Source organism: Abramis brama, assembly GCF_963993115.1.
Source record: "Abramis brama genome assembly, chromosome: 15".
Classification (NCBI taxonomy): domain Eukaryota; kingdom Metazoa; phylum Chordata; class Actinopteri; order Cypriniformes; family Leuciscidae; genus Abramis; species Abramis brama.
This window is the reverse complement of record NC_139977.1, coordinates 14602049-14621261: the sequence shown is the minus strand read 5'-3', so window position 1 is coordinate 14621261 and position 19213 is coordinate 14602049. Positions and strand designations below refer to the sequence as shown.

General features: G+C 38.2%; 1 protein-coding gene across 1 annotated transcript; it reads right to left on the bottom strand.

The window, feature by feature from the left end:
* Positions 1-1021: 1021 nt before the first annotated feature.
* pdk3b (pyruvate dehydrogenase kinase, isozyme 3b) lies at positions 1022-15093 on the bottom strand. The gene is made up of 12 exons (XM_084136812.1): positions 14834-15093; positions 10773-10914; positions 7409-7480; positions 6486-6670; positions 6266-6355; positions 6114-6191; positions 5934-6010; positions 4654-4755; positions 4432-4545; positions 4238-4351; positions 1620-4137; positions 1022-1534 (listed from the first exon to the last, which is right to left on the bottom strand). Exons 1-11 carry the CDS (start codon positions 14934-14936, stop codon positions 3994-3996), a joined length of 1221 nt encoding a protein of 406 aa, XP_083992938.1. The 5' UTR covers positions 14937-15093; the 3' UTR covers positions 1022-1534; positions 1620-3993.
* Positions 15094-19213: the final 4120 nt, after the last annotated feature.

Genomic DNA, 19213 nt, shown 5'->3' with positions numbered 1-19213 from the left:
CAAGCTCTTTAAAGTTGGGTAGATTCTGATTGTCTGTCAATGTTTTTAGCATTCATCAGCTGAAAAAAAAAAATTGTATAAGGATAATTGTGCCATTATCATTATAGCTGTGATGTAGATGTCACTATTGATTAGTAAAACTTTATGGTTGTAATTATATAACATATTTATGAATTATGTATTTTATTAAACACTATCCCAACTAACAACATGTTCTAAGAATGTTTTGCTAATGTTCTCTGAATGTTCAAAACGTCCAGTTTTTTCAATGTTTTAAAAACTTATTTTTCTTTGGTTATGTGAACATTTCATTTTGCAAACATTATGGGATTGTTACTCTTGAATGTTCGCTGAACATTCTGAAACAAGTAGTAACATTAAAAAAAAAAAAAAAACGTTCCATGAAAGATGTCTAATAATGTTTTTATGCCAATGTTTTGAGAACATTATTGAAGACCATGGTCCTAGTTTATAAAACGTGCGTACACACAGATTTGAAGACTGTCTACGCTAAAATCCAGGCCAACGTTCATATTTCCAGACGTGTTTTCCTTATGGTAGAGAGTCGGAGTACTGTAGGTATTTGGAAATCGAATCAATTCTTGTCACAAGCCGTTCTCAAGTAAGGATTTGGACGTAGACTGCTGCTTTTTAATGGTAATGACAATAATAAATTACATTAATTAGGCGGCATTTACAAGGCGGAAGTCTGAAACCATTCAGCTGTGCATAATTTCGAGATCATTTGCAATTTATAATTTATCATTTCACTTCTGGAATAGAGGCGTATGCACGTTTTTTTCTGGGTACGCTCGTTTCACAAATATAGGACGGTTTCTACGCAATAAATAAATTATATAAATGAGGCCCCAGATAACTTTGGGCAAACATTCTATTTAAGTTACTGGAATAATGTTTGTTCATAACTTTGAGAGAACCTTGCCAGAACGTTAGTTAAAGTTCAGAGAATGTCCCCTGTAACTGGGATGTTGTTCTGAATGAAATGAATGGTGTCCCATTTGACCTAATGTTTTAGAGTGTTTTAATAAACTGATTAGGTTAGATTTAACATGAGCTAAGAAGCACATTGCAAAATATGGCATGACACAATCATATAAGGAACATAACAAATATACTAATTTATGGTGGCTGAGAATTGCTGACAAATTTGATAGATGGATACTCACACTATGTCTACAGTGCAAATACAGGAATATTTTTAAACTAGTGTAAAATAACTGCATTATAAAAGCCTGTATTGGGAGGCATTATTAAAACATTGCTCTCAAGTACACATGCAAACCATAGCATCGACTGCTATAAGATTAGTTACTACCCCAGTTATGAGTCCCATGATCTTACAAATGAGCGTTAATCCATTAGCTAATCCACTAAAGTGCTATCAGTGCTTGTGCATTCTTCTAACATAAGAATATATAGCAATGCACTGAAATTAAAATATTTGAGCAAAACAGGAAACTGAAATTCACAATACATTAGCCAAACACCGAAACGATCCGGTTACTGACATAACCTCGGTTCCCTGAGATAACGGGAACGAGCATTGCGTGAGAGATTTTCTCTCTTACGCTATGGGAAACTCAGTTTTCTCTGAATACTGAAGCCTGATTGGTTCACGTCTGAATTTCACAAACAAATGGCCTTTCAGCCCGCCAGAATGGGCGAGACCGACTGCCTATTTAAGTCGCACTGAAATGGCCATCTACTCAGATTTTCTCAACTGAATCATGACAGTGTCGACTTGCGCATGTTTACTCGCATTACGTGAGAGATTTTCTCTATTACACAATGAGGAACGGCTACAAAAAGCCGTGCTACCGGCGCAGAATGGAAGCCATCCTGCGAAGCCGTAGCCCGGAGGCACTCAGTGAGGAGGGCCCCAGGCAGGCTACAAGAGTCAAGGACTTCAAATGTCCAGAAAGGGCAGACTCTGGTTCGATGACCGGAGTCTGAGGGTGTGGTTATTTTAGAAAAACCCTGTTCTGAGGGTGGGGCCCACTCTAGACCGACAGAGGACCCATGCCTGAAGGGCCAGGACGTCCAGGTTGTAGAACCTGATAAAGGTGGACGGCGATGACCAGCCAGCCGCCGCACAGATGTCATCCATGGATATTCCACCAGACCACGACTAAGAGGAGGCCATTCCTCTGGTGAAGTGGGCCCTCACTCCAATGGGGCACTGACTTGTAGGCTAGTACTATCGCATTCACTATCCAATAGGACAGTCTCTGCTTCGTGACTGTGTTGGGACAAGGCGGATATAGCCTTCTGGCTCCTCAGAGAAATCTGACCATCAGGTTGTGTTTCCCAATCGACTGGCCGTGTATACTTTGAGCGTGGACGGAGTGTGTCCGCCGTCCAACAGCTCCTGAAGAAAAGAGAGGATGGACTCGATCTCACAGGATATGGGGTCTATAAGCCGGGTTGTTATTGGAAAGCTCGTACTGAGCAGAGATTGTTCTGTGCCCACAGGAGTAGGCATCGTGCCAGTCTGCTCAGTACCGTTTTCGAATCCATTCAGCCGATGTCCGGGTCTGGACACTTTTAGCATAGCTTAGCATAGATCATTGAATCGGACAAGACCATTAGCATCTCTCTCAAAAAAATGACCAAAGAGTTTTGATATTTTTCCTATTTAAAACTTGACTCTTCTGTAGTTACATCATGTACTAAGACCGACGGAAAATGTAAAATCAAGAAACTTTGCTGCCGTACCATGAATGCAGCAGGCGTAATGATATGACGCAGCGCCTGAAAATAGGTCTAATAGGTTAGACAAACTTAGTCCCGGTCACGTTGGAAGTTACTGAGCTGGGGACTATTTTCAGGCGCTGCGTCATATCATTACGCCTGCTGCACTCATGGTACGGCAGCAAAGTTTCTTGATTATTACGCAGGAATGAGAGTATAGTTCCTAGCCATATCAGCCTAGAAAATCGCAACTTTACATTTTCCGTCGGTCTTAGTACACGATGTAACTACAGAAGAGTCAAGTTTTAAATAGGAAAAATATCAAAACTCTTTGGTCTTTTTTTTGACAGAGATGTTAATGGTCTTGTCCGATTCAATGATCTATGCTAAGCTATGCTAAAAGTGGTACCGCCAGACCCGGATTCGGCTGAATGGATTCGAAAACGGTAAAACTCAACAGTTTAACTCTGGGGGAGTTGTAAAATGAGCCTATTTCCAAAAAAAGTGGAGTATCCCTTTAATACAATAAAGGAGAAACTCAAAATATAGAGTTATCTGAACCACATAAATCATCTAAGTTGATTTGACAAAAGAAAAAAATTTGTGATAACAAATCAGGAAAATATTTTTTTACAGTGTATAAAGCAAATTGCTAGAAAAAGCCACATGGTACATCAAACTAACAATCTACTGTATCCTCCACATAATATTCTTCCAACATCCTTCACACCCTCACTGATGTAAAACTATTCACTCAAGTCTGACGTCACACGTCACCGCTTCCGGGTCCAAGTGCTCTATCAGATGCCAAAGAAAACAACAAACACTGCTAACATACACTCACAGCGTGTTGTAATACTACCAAAAAATCATGATCCTAACCTTTATCTCCATACCGAAATCCCAGAAGGCCAGACAGTGATTCAGCTTTTATAAATTGTTAAAATATTTATGCCCGGGATGCCGTGAGACTGCCATGAGACCACACAGCGACTGTAGTGTGTACACTACGTTTTTTTAAATGCGTTTCTTAAATGTGTAATATGAATAAATAGGCTATAAATGGCTGTTGAGATAGTATTCTCAAGTGAAACGAGTAGAGGCTTGCACCCGGAAACAGCATTCCTTACATCACTACTTAATGTATTATTTTCAGACCGTTAGAAGTGGTAAGCAAGTACTAAAAAGGCCTAGAATCAAATTTCCTGATCTGGCAGTGTTCAGTATAGCTTGGCAGCTGTAAGCAGCTCATTACTAGTTACTGCAGCAGGTTTAATAAAGTCATCTGTTGGCTTTATATGTGGATGCATCTCGTGGGTCACTGCTCGGGTTACTCCAGTCATCAGCCTCAGGACCTGTCTGGTAATGTCGCCATGCTGACTTATTGAAGACTGGAAGACGCTCAAAAGATTCACTCGAAAGAGCCTGGAGAGAGTGGAGAGAGGCGACTTCTTTCTAGTCAAAGCTAATATTATTACTCACTGTAATCCAAGTGTCCCACAGATAGAAACGTCAATGCAATTACCTTAAGATGAATTACTGCATCTGTCCCGAGCCCTTCAATCGAGTACAAGTTTAAGTCTCCCTGAAAGTAGCGCGCATAGAGTCTAGAGATTGGCAACCCATAGCCAAATCCAGCCTGCAGAGACAATGTAAACGGGTTGCTTGAAACCACACATACATATAAACACAGACGTAAGCTGTGTGATGGGTATTTACCAGTGGGACAGCAGCTTGAGAGGAGTCCAGACGTGGTGTTGGGGCAGTGGAATACATATAATTGAAGAGACGATCAATCTTTCGTAAAGGGACACCCCCACCTTTATCACTAATCTTAGAAGACAGACACATTAGCATCAAATGAATAAAGTGCATGTGTTTTGAGATTTAAGCAAGTCTCCATCAACATTTATGTTTTTGCGAAATAGGCATGTGTTGAACCTTTATGGAGAGGTCTTCTTTTCCCAGAGTAACCTTTGCTTTCACTGGAGGAAGACCCTCACTGTTGTTTTCATAGAGCTCTACCGTTGCCCGCATGGAATTCTGCACAAATACATAATATACTGACTTACTCAAAATATATATATTAAAATTAAAAGGAATAAAATGGCTTACAAAAGCCCACCTAAAGTGTGATCATTTGAGAAACACCTAATTTAATTCCACTTAAAACGTCACTTAAAAATATAAGCAACTTTTTGTGACACTTCATTATGAGGTTCATTTTGTTAACATTATTCAATGCATTACATAAAATGAAAAATAATTTAATAGCATTTAATAATCTAGGTTAATGTTAATTTCTACATATACTAATAATTTTTTACAATTTCGAGTTACATTTCTACATATAGTAATGCCTTTTTTAAATCATTTTCTTTTACTTAAAATACATAGCATGAGTTATTGTAATTATTGTACAATTATCTAGTGATGGTGTTAGCTACATATGTGCCAACATACCAGTGCATGCGTACCAATAAATGGCCTATGCTATTTGTGCCTGAGCCAATACAGTTAAAACGTACCTAATTAGAAAGCGCACTACGTTAGCTCTAAATTGATCATTTAGTGTCATTTGATAATTGTCAGTCAAAACGAAAATGAATTGAATCCAGGCATACTACATTCTCCATGTTGTCATTATCACGTGACCTACCAGTGTCAGTCACGCTTTACTCCCATTCACAAATCCTCTCCTGTGGCCTCATGGGACAGAAAAAGTGTCCATATGCACACTTCAGAATTTCACCTGAAGAAGTAGGTCATCAGGTACTTTTCGCCTACTCTTTGTACTGTGAATTTGGACATACTTCTTTTGTCACATACTGTTTTTCACCTACTATATAGTACTATATGTATGGTATGTGATTTCGGATGCAGCCAATGTGATTGCAAGCAGATTGAGTTAGGGACCTATCAGCCTGTGCCATCTAGAGTTTCATGACAGAACTTTGTATATCTGCCCTCAAATGTTTGAATAAATAATTTAGTTCTTCTAATGTATTATGACTAAACACAAATTAATAATGAAAAATAGTATATTAGCTAATAGTTAATTAGCTTTAACCTAGATTAATAAATGCCGTAAATGTTGTTTGTCAATTTTTTCATTGTTTGCACCTAATGCATAAACTAATGTTAACGAATTGAACCTTACTGTAAAGTGTTACCCAGTTTTCCTTCTCCTTTCAAATGACCCCACTGTCTATTTCTCTTGCCTTGAAGAGCTCAAACAGCATGTGGAAAAGATGTGAGGGCACATAGACCACCTGTACAGGCTTCTTTGGAGTTTTGGCTAGCAGATAGAGTGAGATAAGACAAAAAGGCACAGATAGATTAAAAACCAACTATGATTTTGATATATGTTATTAAGGCAATAAGAGAGATCACATTCTCACAGTTGAATTCCCCGATCTTTAGTTCAGGCGCCCTCATGTAGTACTGCTCACAAAGCATCTTTGCTGTCTCATAGGCATCTGGAAGGAGATATCAGAATCTTCAAAATGGTTCATGTTGTGTATCTGTGCATTTTAAGTATCTTTTACCTTACCTCTCACCACTTCAGCAACATTGCAGGCTGGATCGATGCTTCCGATGTGTTTTGGTTGTGCAAGAAAAGTGGCATCGCCAAACAGAAGAGCTGAAACAGAATAAAAGAGCTGCTTATTGCCATACTTCAGCAGCTTGAGGTCCCAGTTCTAAACGCTATCAGGACATTTCTTCTGTCGTATTTAATTACATTTATCCAACATGAATGTGATGTCACCCACTGTGCTGGTTGATGAGCATGCGGAAAGAAATGCGATTGGTGTAGAAGCGGTCAAGGAAGTACTGCACATTGCTGCTGATGAAGGGGTCGAAACCAAACTTCTCTTTATATTCGATGACGCCCTGGGCCATGGTGGGCACCACGTCATTGTGCCTGTTCCGAATCTTAATCAGGATCTCTAGGAAGCTGAAGCCCACAATAATAAGTTCTTTACTACTAGAAGACTTTGGTCCTATGACTTAGGAGAAATAGGTTGGGTTCACACTTGCAGTTTAGTAAGACAACGATATTTACAAAGATACAAAACTTAAAGATACAGGAAAAAAAGGCTTTTATGACGTATTTTTACAGAAATTACCGAAAATCCATAACAATGCTGTGTGCTGGGCTAAATGCGCTTGTTGTTGTATATGCGTACATATTTTTACCAGCTGAGAACTCACAAAGAGCTTATAAAATGTGTAAAGGAGACAAACGGCAGCAGGAATTGTAACAAACTGTAATAGACAATGTAGCTCTTATATAAGACATCACATCTTGTTTTGGGTAATTTAGATGTCTTAGGTCTGTTGCATTCATATTTCAGTCGAACTGCACCAGAGTTAATTTGGAAGCGGATGTTTTCGGCTCCGCTTTCACGCGTATTCAAATGAACCGCATTAACAGAGCAATCGCACCAGAGTTCGTATTATTCATACCAAACCTGCCAAGTGTGAACACACCCAAAAACAGGTTTGATCTATTATTTTGATCTATTATGTTAAACTATACTGCAGTATTTGAGTAAAATTAATAGAGCTAAATGTGCATTTTTAGTAAAATTTTTTGATACACATACCTTAGTTTAGGCAAAAAATAGAAATAAAAATCAATTATTTTACACTTTCCCTGGCAAAATTGCGTGTGCAAAGGTTGGAGACTCACTCATTAAGGGTGTGGGGATCCTCTGGACTTCTTGTCTCGTATTCTAACAGCTCTTCAAAGCTCTGGCTGTACCTGATGCCACAAAAAATAAATAAAACGTATTATATAACAACTGGCTCTTCCCTATACTTTATGGCTAAAGCTACTCTGTCATTCCTCTCATAACCACTAAGTGGCGTATGCGGCTCAGTAAACCTAAACACTGCTCAGTGAGAGTTAACAGTTCTTAAAAGACATTTTTTTGTAGCGTGAAGAACCTTTTTCAGCTATAAAGAACCTTTTTGTGCAATGGAAAGATCCCATGGATGTTAAAAGGTCATACTGTATGAGTCTGCACAGCATGCACTGAATATCTAGATGACTGATTGCACTGCACTACAACACTGCAAATTTACTTTGAATTTACTTTGATTTTCACTCATAAATTGGTAGTAAAGTGAACAAATAATTACAAAGATAAATGACAAGCAACACATTGAGTTAAAAGAGAAATTTTTAATTGACGTAGAAAGACTGAACTAGTATTTTCTTGTAAATGTATTCCAATAATCTTTACTTTATTCACAAAAATCATTCAGTGTGCTGTGTCCCATAATTCAATGTGCTCAACCTGTTCTTTCTTTTCCAGTCTGAGACACATTTTTTTAAAGGGATAGGCCTAGTTCACCCAAAAATGAAAACTCTGTCATTAATTATTAATTACTTCAAAATTACTTATTGATGCTTCAAAAAGTTCATAGAGATCGTAAAACTAATCCACATGAATTGAGTGGTTTAGTCCAAATTTTCTGAAGACTCGATCACTTTATATGATGAACAGATTAAATTAAGGCTTTTATTCAGATATAAACATTGATCAGCGAATATAAACAGAAGCTCAATCGAACCTGCTTGATGTTGATGCACAAGAACAATCCTCTTGCGGAAGCTCAAATGTTCTGTGTAACACAAGAATGAACCTCATTGGTTCTTGTTTAAGCCCAAACGTGCTGCGTAACGCATGAGAATGAACCTCATTGGTTCTCACGTCAAGCGAACATGCTTGAGCTTCCGGTTACCTGGGGTTTTTATACCATGAAGCTGGTTTAGGTGGCTAGCCAGGTATGTTTCAGTTTAGTTTGTGCCAACCCTGGGTTTTAGGCACCATGAAAGTGGTTTGGCTTTTAGCAGTGTTCATTGCCATAGTAACTTACGCTCCATGGCTAACCTGGTCCAGGGCAGGTTATGTTCCAGGTAAAGAGGTTGCAAACCGAACTTGGACCAATCAGCTGTGAGCAAAGTGACACATGTCTGATGCGATAAAGTCACTCCACCTGTTTCTACTCCAAATTAAAGGTCACTACATAGCAAATAATTTTTAAAGACAAAATCGTCTGGCTTTTAGTAATGCTTATTTAGAATAATAATTTTGTATGGTTTAGATATTATTTATGTAATTATTACACCCCTAATCGATCACACACATGTACAATTTTAGTTTATCAAATTATTACACACAGTTTAAGTGAATAAATATATAAAGGTAATATAAATATGCTTTAGAATCAACAGATAAAGCTATAAAATGACTACGTGAGCTTAAATGTTCAATTCTCTCTATACCTTTATCAACTGTAAACTAACTTCACAACTTTTACTTGCACTGATATAGCAATACTTTTTCTTTTAGTTGTCCTCTTTCATAGGCATCCATTTTCTTCTTGCTGTGTAAATTTGTTTAAATTCTTAATATTTTTCAATCTCGTAATATTCTGCAGAAGAGAGAAGTGAATCACGCTGCTTCTCTCTCGAGAAATGAATCGCAGTTTCACTTTTTCTCAGCATGTGATTGGCTGTTCGCTACTGATGTCACACCTAAACTCAGGATCAAAGCCTGATTTGACGGAGACAGTTGATGATCAGCATCATGGTACCAACAAAGCCTGATTGGATTGGTTTGGTTTTGTCAACTCGAAACTAATCCTGTAACCCTGAGTTTGTTCAACTACCATCATGGCACAGGCACCAGATCTGATGTGTGAGTTGATGAATGTTTATATGTGAAAGTCCCCCTTTAGTCAATAATGTTATCCCTTAAAACTCATCTTTGATCACCAAAATTACATATTAAAATTTTTTTCCTTGAATTTTTTTTCTTCATGCCTTAAAATAGCTTGAATGTAACTCTACACCCTTGCCTCGTTTAGTATACGCGGTTCTATGATTATGCAAATTAGCCCCGCCTCCACTCACTCACAGCAGCTCAGAGATCCACTTGTTGATTATCACACATTGACGTGATTGGTTACGAGGTAGTTTGTGACGTCAGAAACACCAGCGATTTCAAACCAAAATTTTGAGACTGTCTTTGTTCACCGCAGTTTTATGGAGAACATACTCAGCAATGGTGTTGACATGAATTTGCACATGGTTTGTCTTAAAGCATATTAAAAACACCACATAGACATATAAACAATATTAAAACCTTGATTTTCACCACAGGGGGCTTATGTGAAGAAAAGTCTGATTTAAATCTGTTCGCCATACAAAGTCCCTTCAGAAAATTTGGACTAAACCACTCAATTCATATGGATTAGTTTTATGATCTCTTTATGAACTTTTTGAATCGTCAAAATGGTAGTTGCATAGCTGTCAATGGAGGGACAGAAATCACTCAGATTTCATCAACAAGATCTCCATTTGTGTTCTGAAGATGAAGGAAAGTCTTACGGGTTTGGAACGACATGAGGGTGAGTAATCAATGACAGAATTTTCATTTTTGGGTGAACTATCCCTTTAAGATCTCAATATCTGTTCAGACAGCCAGACTTTTAGATATTTTTATACAAAAATGGAATTAAAACGTTTTTAAAATGATCACTTGACGCCATGCACTTGACAACAATGTCACACACTACTATTAATCAATCGTGGAATAATGACTACTGTAACTATTTTCAGAAAATAGTACAGTATAGTATGCAGTGTAGTATTCCAGGACTTCAGCTTCATCCAGCATTTACATTCTGCTTTATAACCTACGTGATACTACTGTCACATATGTATTCAGAACACTCACTCTGAGCACTTTACAACAAACTCAGTCACTGTTACTCACAGCTCACACTCATCATCACACCTGGCCACAGGGACGGATGACGCAGTCGTGCCCTGGGACTGTCAAATTTCTCATTGTGTATGGGTTTAGCGGTGCAGCACGGCACTCCGATTTGTCATTGAGCGGGTGGTGGCGGGGGTAAGTCAATCCTATCATCACCCTCCCACCCCCGGAAGCTTGTCCGGGTCGCCCTTCTAGACTAGTGCCCGGTTGGCCCATGCGTTTATCCGCCCCTGCCTGGCCCTCACTGAGCCCTGCCCTCCTCACCAGGACTCCACCAGTTTGACGGACGGCTGGCTCTGAAGATTGGGGGGCAACAAGGTAACTTCCCTCATCGTATTGGCCAACCTCACTGCCAGTTCTTTCCGCAGAAACATGTAGGAGGTTTTTTCACATGCATTTTCCCTGCCTGGTTAAACAAGAAGCAAGAACAAGTTATTCTTTGTTATCCAATGATGCGCCTGTTTAGTCTGTGTGCATGAGTGATACAGCAGTATTACAACCAATGTTTAATGCCAAAGATTCGAAAAAGAAAGCAAAGTCATTATAAATATAATAAGAAAGTAGATAATGACCATGAATTACAATAATCAATCAAACAATTAAGGGCACTGAGAACGAATGTGACACCTAAAGTATAATTAACATATAAATTATATATACTATACCAGTAGAAAGTTTATAATTACTATTTCCCACATTTTAGAATAATAATGAAGTCACCCAATCGGTGAAATAACACAAATGGAAGTTGGGAATTAGGTAGTGAATTGTCTGCACACTCCAGTTTTGTTTAATAAACTAGGTAATATAGGTTATATTTCTCTGTCTTTCCAAACTTTTGACTGGTAGTGTATGCTTGACATCATGCATAAAAAACACACACATTGGACTCTTGAGATACAAGTTGTGTAATAACTAGAAAAATGCATTTCCGGGGGAACTGCAAAGTGTGCTTGCTCGGGTGCAGTGCACTAACGTTAGCAGGTAGTGGATAATGGTGCGTTGAAGTTTGCTTGATCTGAGAATTTCAACAATAGTACTTATTTCAAGATTGTGCAAAAAGGTGAAAAGTTATGTGCATTAAGAGACATGTCTGCAATGTAGACTAGTGCCAATGGCATTGTTTATGTGGCTTGGTTGTTGGTTTTGAAATAATTGGTTATGAATATACAGCAGAGAGTGGGAGTGTTTTGGGTGATGAAATAGTATTGAAAAGAAGTTGACAGTCTTAATTTACTGTATCCAATAAGCCAATACAAAACTCACCCAGCTGTTCTGGTTGAGTGTTCCCTTTGATTAGGAACAAATTTACTATCTCAAATTAAGGTCTACCGTAATTAGCGATGCTTTGATTGCTGCTGTCAAGATGGTTGTCATCACCTACAAAGAAACGCTGATTTTTATAGCCTACCGTCAGTCCTCATATTGTAATTAAATGAAAAACGCTATCAGTTTCACTATTAGCTTATTCTAGCGATGCAATCGCAACAACATGGATAACGCTGTTTGGCCTTGCCTAACTTCATATGACATATGCACCATATGCTAGTTACATATCCCGCTACCATTTCAGGGCTTGAATTTTGGTGCGGGAATGTGGGGATTGCGCATAATTTAAACCATTCCCGCAAGGTTAGCTTTTATAGTGCGAGAAATTCCCGCACAAATATATTCGCTTCATCTCAGAGCAAATGATTAAAAAATAAATTCACAGATGCGAGAAAAAAGATGTCAAACTGTCTTTTATTTTCGAATTTAATTCCTCAATCAGCGCTGGACCGGCATTTTCTGTCTTCCGCTGAGCCCTGGCCGTAGACAGATCATGTTTCACGCTGTCAATGCAGTGGTCTGCGTTGCGCTGATCTTATTCACACTATCGAGTGTAGGTGCAGCATTCTAACATTGAGTCATAATGAGCTGTTTGTGAAGAAATTATCCGCTTCCAAATTATGTCATTTTAATCACTAAATTGAAACATTAAAAAACAATTTGCTCTTTATGGTGTGCCAGTGATAGAGCGCGGCAGCAACGAACTAGCTTGCAGCGTAACAACATTGAATGTTCAGCCGAACAGCTGATCATAGCTGTACAGGGCGGCGCCTTATTATTTTTCATCTCCATAAATATATCTAGTAGTAAAGCTAATGCAAGGGCTAGAAATCAATTAATCTTTTGCTGATACTTCCTTGTCATCATGGTGAGCGCAGTTCATGGTTGCATAGCAACGACAGACGCCACGGACAGCAAGCCTTGTGGAAAGGAGACAGCGGCGCGCTCACGCTTTCCACTTGTTTTTACACATCTAAGGTGCGTTCCATTCGACAGGGTCCATACGCAGTGTTCACTGCTCCCCTACTCCCTGAGCACGGTATATCAGTTGAAGTGGACTTCACTGACAATAACTGCTCATTTGAAACGCCCTGCAAACGTCATCAAAGAAAGTCAACGACGGGGTCGCGCAGATTATGATATAACATAAATATATATAGGACTACATTCATATTTTAATTTTTATTATTATATTATATATTTACAATTATATTGCACTATTTTACAACTACCTAAAATAAAATCACTTTACTTCACAAACTAGCTAAGCTGGCTGCATTCACTGAGGTAAATTATAATCATCAAAAGTAGTATATGTAATATTCACAACAATAACCGTTAAAATACTGTCATTTGTATAACAATGGCGAAATGTATGAATACTTACACACATACGTAAACTCCTCCATCGTTAGTTATGACCGTTCTGACTGGTGATGACGTGGTGCGCGAAATGACAGTTGGGTGATCATCGCTCTCCACTTCCTGTGAAGTGATGTATCGATGTTCCCTTATTCCCTATGCCGTGCGCAGTGCCCTTCGAACTGAACATGTTTGCTCCCTTCGGATTGGAATCTCACTTAAGATGGCGGAAAACCCTGTGAAGTCCACTTCGCAGTCCACAACGCACCTCTAGAGCGACGTTGTTGATTGTTTGAGCATGTGACTTCGCATTTCTCCTTGTTTTCTATTGTTATGCGCAGCATATTTCCCGTGCGCACAAACACAGCCACAGACAATGAATTGTTTAGGTTAGCGAAGAAGAGCATGATGTATTATGTATAAAGTTTTTTTTTTTTTTTTTTGTTATTAACTGTTTTGAGAACTGGAAATGCACAATTCATGCATACAAATCTGTATATATTAATAAATGAAGATGATTAAATTAGACCGATGCAAAAAACGAAATTCAGGCCCTGCATTTATTAAGACAAACCTAGTAAAAACGAATGCAGTCTATACACTGACTTGGCAGCTCTGTGAAATGTAATACAACAGTGCCACCTACTGTCTAAATGCATTAACATTAAAAGTGTGAGGTGAAACTTTTGCATAGACATAGGTAAATGGGTTTGTCAATTAGCCTGAAATAAAAAAATAAAAAATAAAAAAATCAGATCTTGTGCATCCTCACATTGGAGTCCCGAGTTCATGTACAAAGTTTGGTTTCGATACGTGACAGAGTTCCTGAGATATGGACGACTTCCTGTTTTGGCGACTACGCCGCTGATTTCGTTTGGCTGTGACGGGCAAACGCTTCCGAAAATCAAAAATCCTTCTAGTAACTTTTGTGAGGCTTGGTCCAAGGATCATGTACGTCCAGTTTCGTGAAGTTCGGACCAAATTTGTGACCTGTGAAAATTTAGTTTCGCTAAATTCTGTTCAATCCAATATTGCGGACGAACGACATGGACTCGTGATGTCATCTTCGCGAGCAACTTACACCGGTACTGACCGTACGTTTTAAAGTTGGAACGGTGTCTCTGTCTCAAAGGGCCTAGGCGCAGGAGCTGGCCAAAATTTATCTCCCGGGAATAATAATAATAAGAAGAAGAAGAAAACTTAAGAAGAACAATAAGTGTGCTGCTTTCAGCAAGCACACTTAATAATAATGCATTTATTTATTATAGATAGATCTAATGTACTCATAAAGGACGTATTATTTAGCCTTTGCAAAACTGGACCAGGTCCATGATGTTCTGAGTGATATGAAACGGCGAGTCTATTTTTATACAGTTTTATGCAGTGCTGTGCCAGTGCTGAGCTTTAGCTTTCACTTGACCTTAACATTCAAGGTTAAAATAGGTTATGAATATAGTCAACGTGTTGATTTAATCACGCGGAATATGTGGTGAAATTAAAAACTATTTATTCAAAATGAGACACAGCAGAAATCACTGATTCAAGTTCAGCACGAGACAATCCTACATCAAAAATACAATTTGTTGCATCATTGGTTATTTAACTTGCGTTTATCCCAACGTTTCATTACTCACCAAAATCCAGGAATTGCTTGATTGACATCGGTGAGGGCGAAAACCTTGAATAATATTCGATTTTGTGCCTGACATCTTTCAGCAAGTAGTTAAACAGTTTCATGTTTAGGTCTGTCAACTTCCAAACAGCTCGAGTCCCGCGCTGCGCGCTCACTCATTCAACATTACGATCTATTTCGTTTCTATAGCCTAGATACAGCGTTGTTGTAGCGCTTGTTATCGAGCAGAAGCTTGTGGTTCTCGTCACGTGACATGACAGTGCGTGCTATCACTTGCAGGGTTGATTACACTGGTAGGATGGATTGAGACATGGATCTGATATGTAATATAAATCTATAGTAATAGTGCTAAATTCTTGCTTTGAGCTTCTGTTTTGTGCAAACTTGTACCCTATTATACGGGGAGATCCATTAATAGGAGATAATATATGAATAATTAGTGACTTTGGTTTTGAAGATAAAAACATATTGAACGAAGACAAATTGAATACACAATCAATAGAGCCTGCAGTTGTTGAACAGACTGAGCGGACGTGATTTCACCAAGTACAAAATGTTCTTGGCTGAATCAACATCTTTTTTGATCCTGGAACAACATTCTAATCAACCAATCAGATTTGAGGGACAAATGTCAAGTTTACCTCAGGTGCTTCTACATCAGTGTTATTCACCTGTCATTTCCCTCTGATTTTAGGGATACGTTATGGCCGGGTAGGGTTAGACTTAGGGGTAGGGATAAGGTTAGGACTAAATTTTTGGACAGGAATGTTGTTCCAGGAGGATCAACAAAATGTGTTGGCAAAATCATGGTGACCGAACAAGAGTGGACTGTTAAGAGTGGAGCTTACATTGTTTCACTGTTACAAGGCACATATAGCCCTATATAAGACGTAAGGGCTGCACATCAGTATTAAAGCATATACCAAGTAATTTATGCTCATCATTTTTAACATTTTTGTTTCAACTTTTAAAAAAGTAAGTGTTTCTGCTGCCTTAAAATTTTAAGTTTAATCAACTTGAAATGTGAAGTTGTACTAAGTGACAACTTGGATATTTGAATTGACTAAACTTAAAATTTGAAGGCAGCAAAAACACTTACTTTTTAAAGTTGAAACAACATTTGCATCCAACCAGGTATCTAGCATGAACATAAAGAAACGTAAGAAATAACTTTTATTGAACTAGCACTTGATATCAGTGATATTTGCCACTCAGTTAATAAATTGAAACTTATATGATAATTACAAATTCAAATCAAGAGGCAATACTGGACCAAATCCAGAATAAACAGCAAAAAGTAAAAAGCAACTCAAATTATACACTGTAAAAAAATTCTAACCCTCCCAAATCAAAAATTTCAAGTGACTGATAACATCTAAATTTTTCAATTGGCCCAAGTGAAATTCTTGTTGCAATAGTCTGTTAACATTGGCTCAATGAGAAATAATACGTCAGACTAATTGAAAAATTTAGATGTTATCGGTCACTTGAAATTTTTGACTTGGGGATGTATTTTTTTTTTTTACAGTGTATAATGGTTTAAAATTAACCATGAAATAAATTATATTTAAGGAAATAATAAAAGGTGTATGAAAATGATTGCAGACTAAATATGTTAACAAATGAGAACATAACACAGTGTAGTAGAACACAGATCTAAATTATAGAAATTACTAATTATTAGTGAACAATAGGAGTAACTTATAAAGGGAATAAAGAGCCATCTTGTAGCTTGAACAGTAAACCATGGCACTAGCAATGGCAAGTTGGTTCGATTCCCAAAGAAAGCAAGAACTGACAATACCTTATGCAATGCATGTCGCTTTGGATAAAAACATTATGCCAAATGCACAAATGAAATAAGCTATTTGTAGTGAAGTCAAATGCAGCAAATTTAATGTTAAACAACTTTTATTTGAAAACATATTAGGTTAAATCTGACATGAAAAATCTATTAGCTTAAAATAATGAATAATGTAATAAGCCTATTACATTAATCCCAAGACATCCTCTATAGCAATTTAGGCGGTTACATAAGAGGTGATAGCTAGGCAGTCAATAGAACTTGATATACTGTTATCTGCAATGTCAGCAACCATTAATCCTCACTGAACTACAGATCCAGATGATAGAATAAGGGTCAGCTGTTATTTATGACAGTGATAGCGTGGAGGTGTTTGTAAACAGGTGGGATTGATAACACTCAGATTCTCTATTGATCTGATGGACAGCACAAACATCATGCTTTTGTTTGCATAAAAGTGTACCTTTGTAACACACACAATATTGTAGTTTGAAATACGTAAAATACCGTGGAAACTGTTCTCAAACTGTTCCAGATATCATCTTTTTACAAGCTTATAGGGCTGAGGTCGTTTTATTACCATTTCACACCAGTGAGGCCTTTGCCAATTACAAATGTTATGGTTTCTCCTCAACCTTTCTCCTCTGCTGACTGTCTTTCTCTTTGTGTTATATTATTTTGAGGTTATCTCCAATCATTATTCTTATTTCCTAATGGGAAGTGTTTGCCAGATGTAATCTGTGTGAAGTGAGTTCAATGTGTCAAACAACTCTAGGTGATGCAATAAGGTGTTGCACAATTAGATTTACATAAAAAAAAGTTATGAACTTGATGTTCAGAGCAGTTTTAGCATCATAAGGAAGAGAAATATATTATATCAGTGTATGACAAATAACAATCTGCCTATCCAATTTTTTTGACCCCAAAGCTGAGAATGCTTTGGTGTATTTAGCGATTTTCAGAAACTACTGATCTGTTGGGATTTTTACGGCACGCACAACCATCTCTAGGGTTTACAGAGAACGGAGAGAATAAAACAAAATATCCAGTGAGTGGCAGTTCTGTGGGCGAAATTGCCTTGTTGATGCCAGAAGTCAGAGGAGAATGCAGACTGGTTCGAGCTGATAGAAATGCAACAGTAACTCAAATAAGCACTCGTTACAACTGAGGTCTGCAGAAGAGCATCTCTGAACACACATCATGTCGAACACTGAAGTAGATGGACTACAGCAGCAGAAGACACACCGGTGTCACTCCTGTTAGAGAAGAACAGGAAACTGAGGCTACAATTCACACGGGCTCACCCAAATTAGACAACAGAAGATTGGAAAAAGGTTGCCTGTTCTGATGAGTCTTGATTTCTGCTGCAACATTCAGATGGTAGGGTCAGAATTTGGCATAAACAATATGAAAGCATGGATCCATCCTGCCTTGTATCAACGGTTCAGGCTGGTGCTTGTGGTGTAATGGTGGGGATATTTTGTTGGCACAGCTTACCTGAGTATTGTTGCTGACCATGTCCATCCCTTAATGACCACAGTGTACCCATCTTGGCAATGGCTGCTTCCAGCAGGATAACGCGGCATGTCACAAAGCTCAAATCATCTCAAACTGGTTTCTTGAAACATGACTATGAGGTCACTACTCAAATGGCCTCCACAGTCACCAAATCTCAATCCATTAGAGCACCTTTGGGATGTGGTGGAACGAGAGATTCACATCAGACAAATCTGCAGTAACTGCGTGATGCTATCATGTCAATATGGACCAAAATCTCCAGCACCTTGTTGAATCAACGCCTGAAAGATATATAGGCTACAGTATAATGTGTACAGGCTGCTTTAACACACACACAAAAAAGCCTGTCAACAATAAAGACAAGGATGTGTGCCCATCTGTGTCAATCACAACAGATCTAGAGTTAACCATAAAACCAGTTTTGCCTGTCTTTCACAGTTATGAGACAGTCTGGGCATGTTTTCCATATAGGTATGGATACTTGTCATGCCACATTATAGTGTACAGTGAAGTAGAAGGAAACAGAAAAGCAATGCTTTTCGGGTTTGGTTCTTTGAGTGGGTTATTATCTGGGCGGTGTGGGAAGTGGGAACATATGAATTTGATGACCGGCAGGTGGCTTAAGAGCTATATGTGGAAACCAAGCCTAAAGTTACATGTTAATCAGCTAAGAAGCTCAGCACACTACAACTGCACAGTCTCTCACTCTCACTAAGGATAAAAACACTGAAGGAGTCCTCTGTTCTATACACAACCAAACATTTCCTGCAGAAAGAGAAAGTAATGTCTAATGGGCTTGGGGCATATTGATTAAAGTTATAATATTGATTTGGAAACATACTGGTTTGTTAATGGATAGATTAACTGCTAAGAGCTTTTTTACCTTAGCCTTATGTGATTCCATGTCAATGACGATTCTGTAATAAATCATTTAGTTTAGTAACTACTGAAAAAGACACCTTACAATTTGGTAAGCTACTTCTTTTGACCGCGCCCAGCCTGTTGTGAATGCTTCACACTATGTGAAGTCTGAATCATTCCCACAAATCGGTTTTTTGA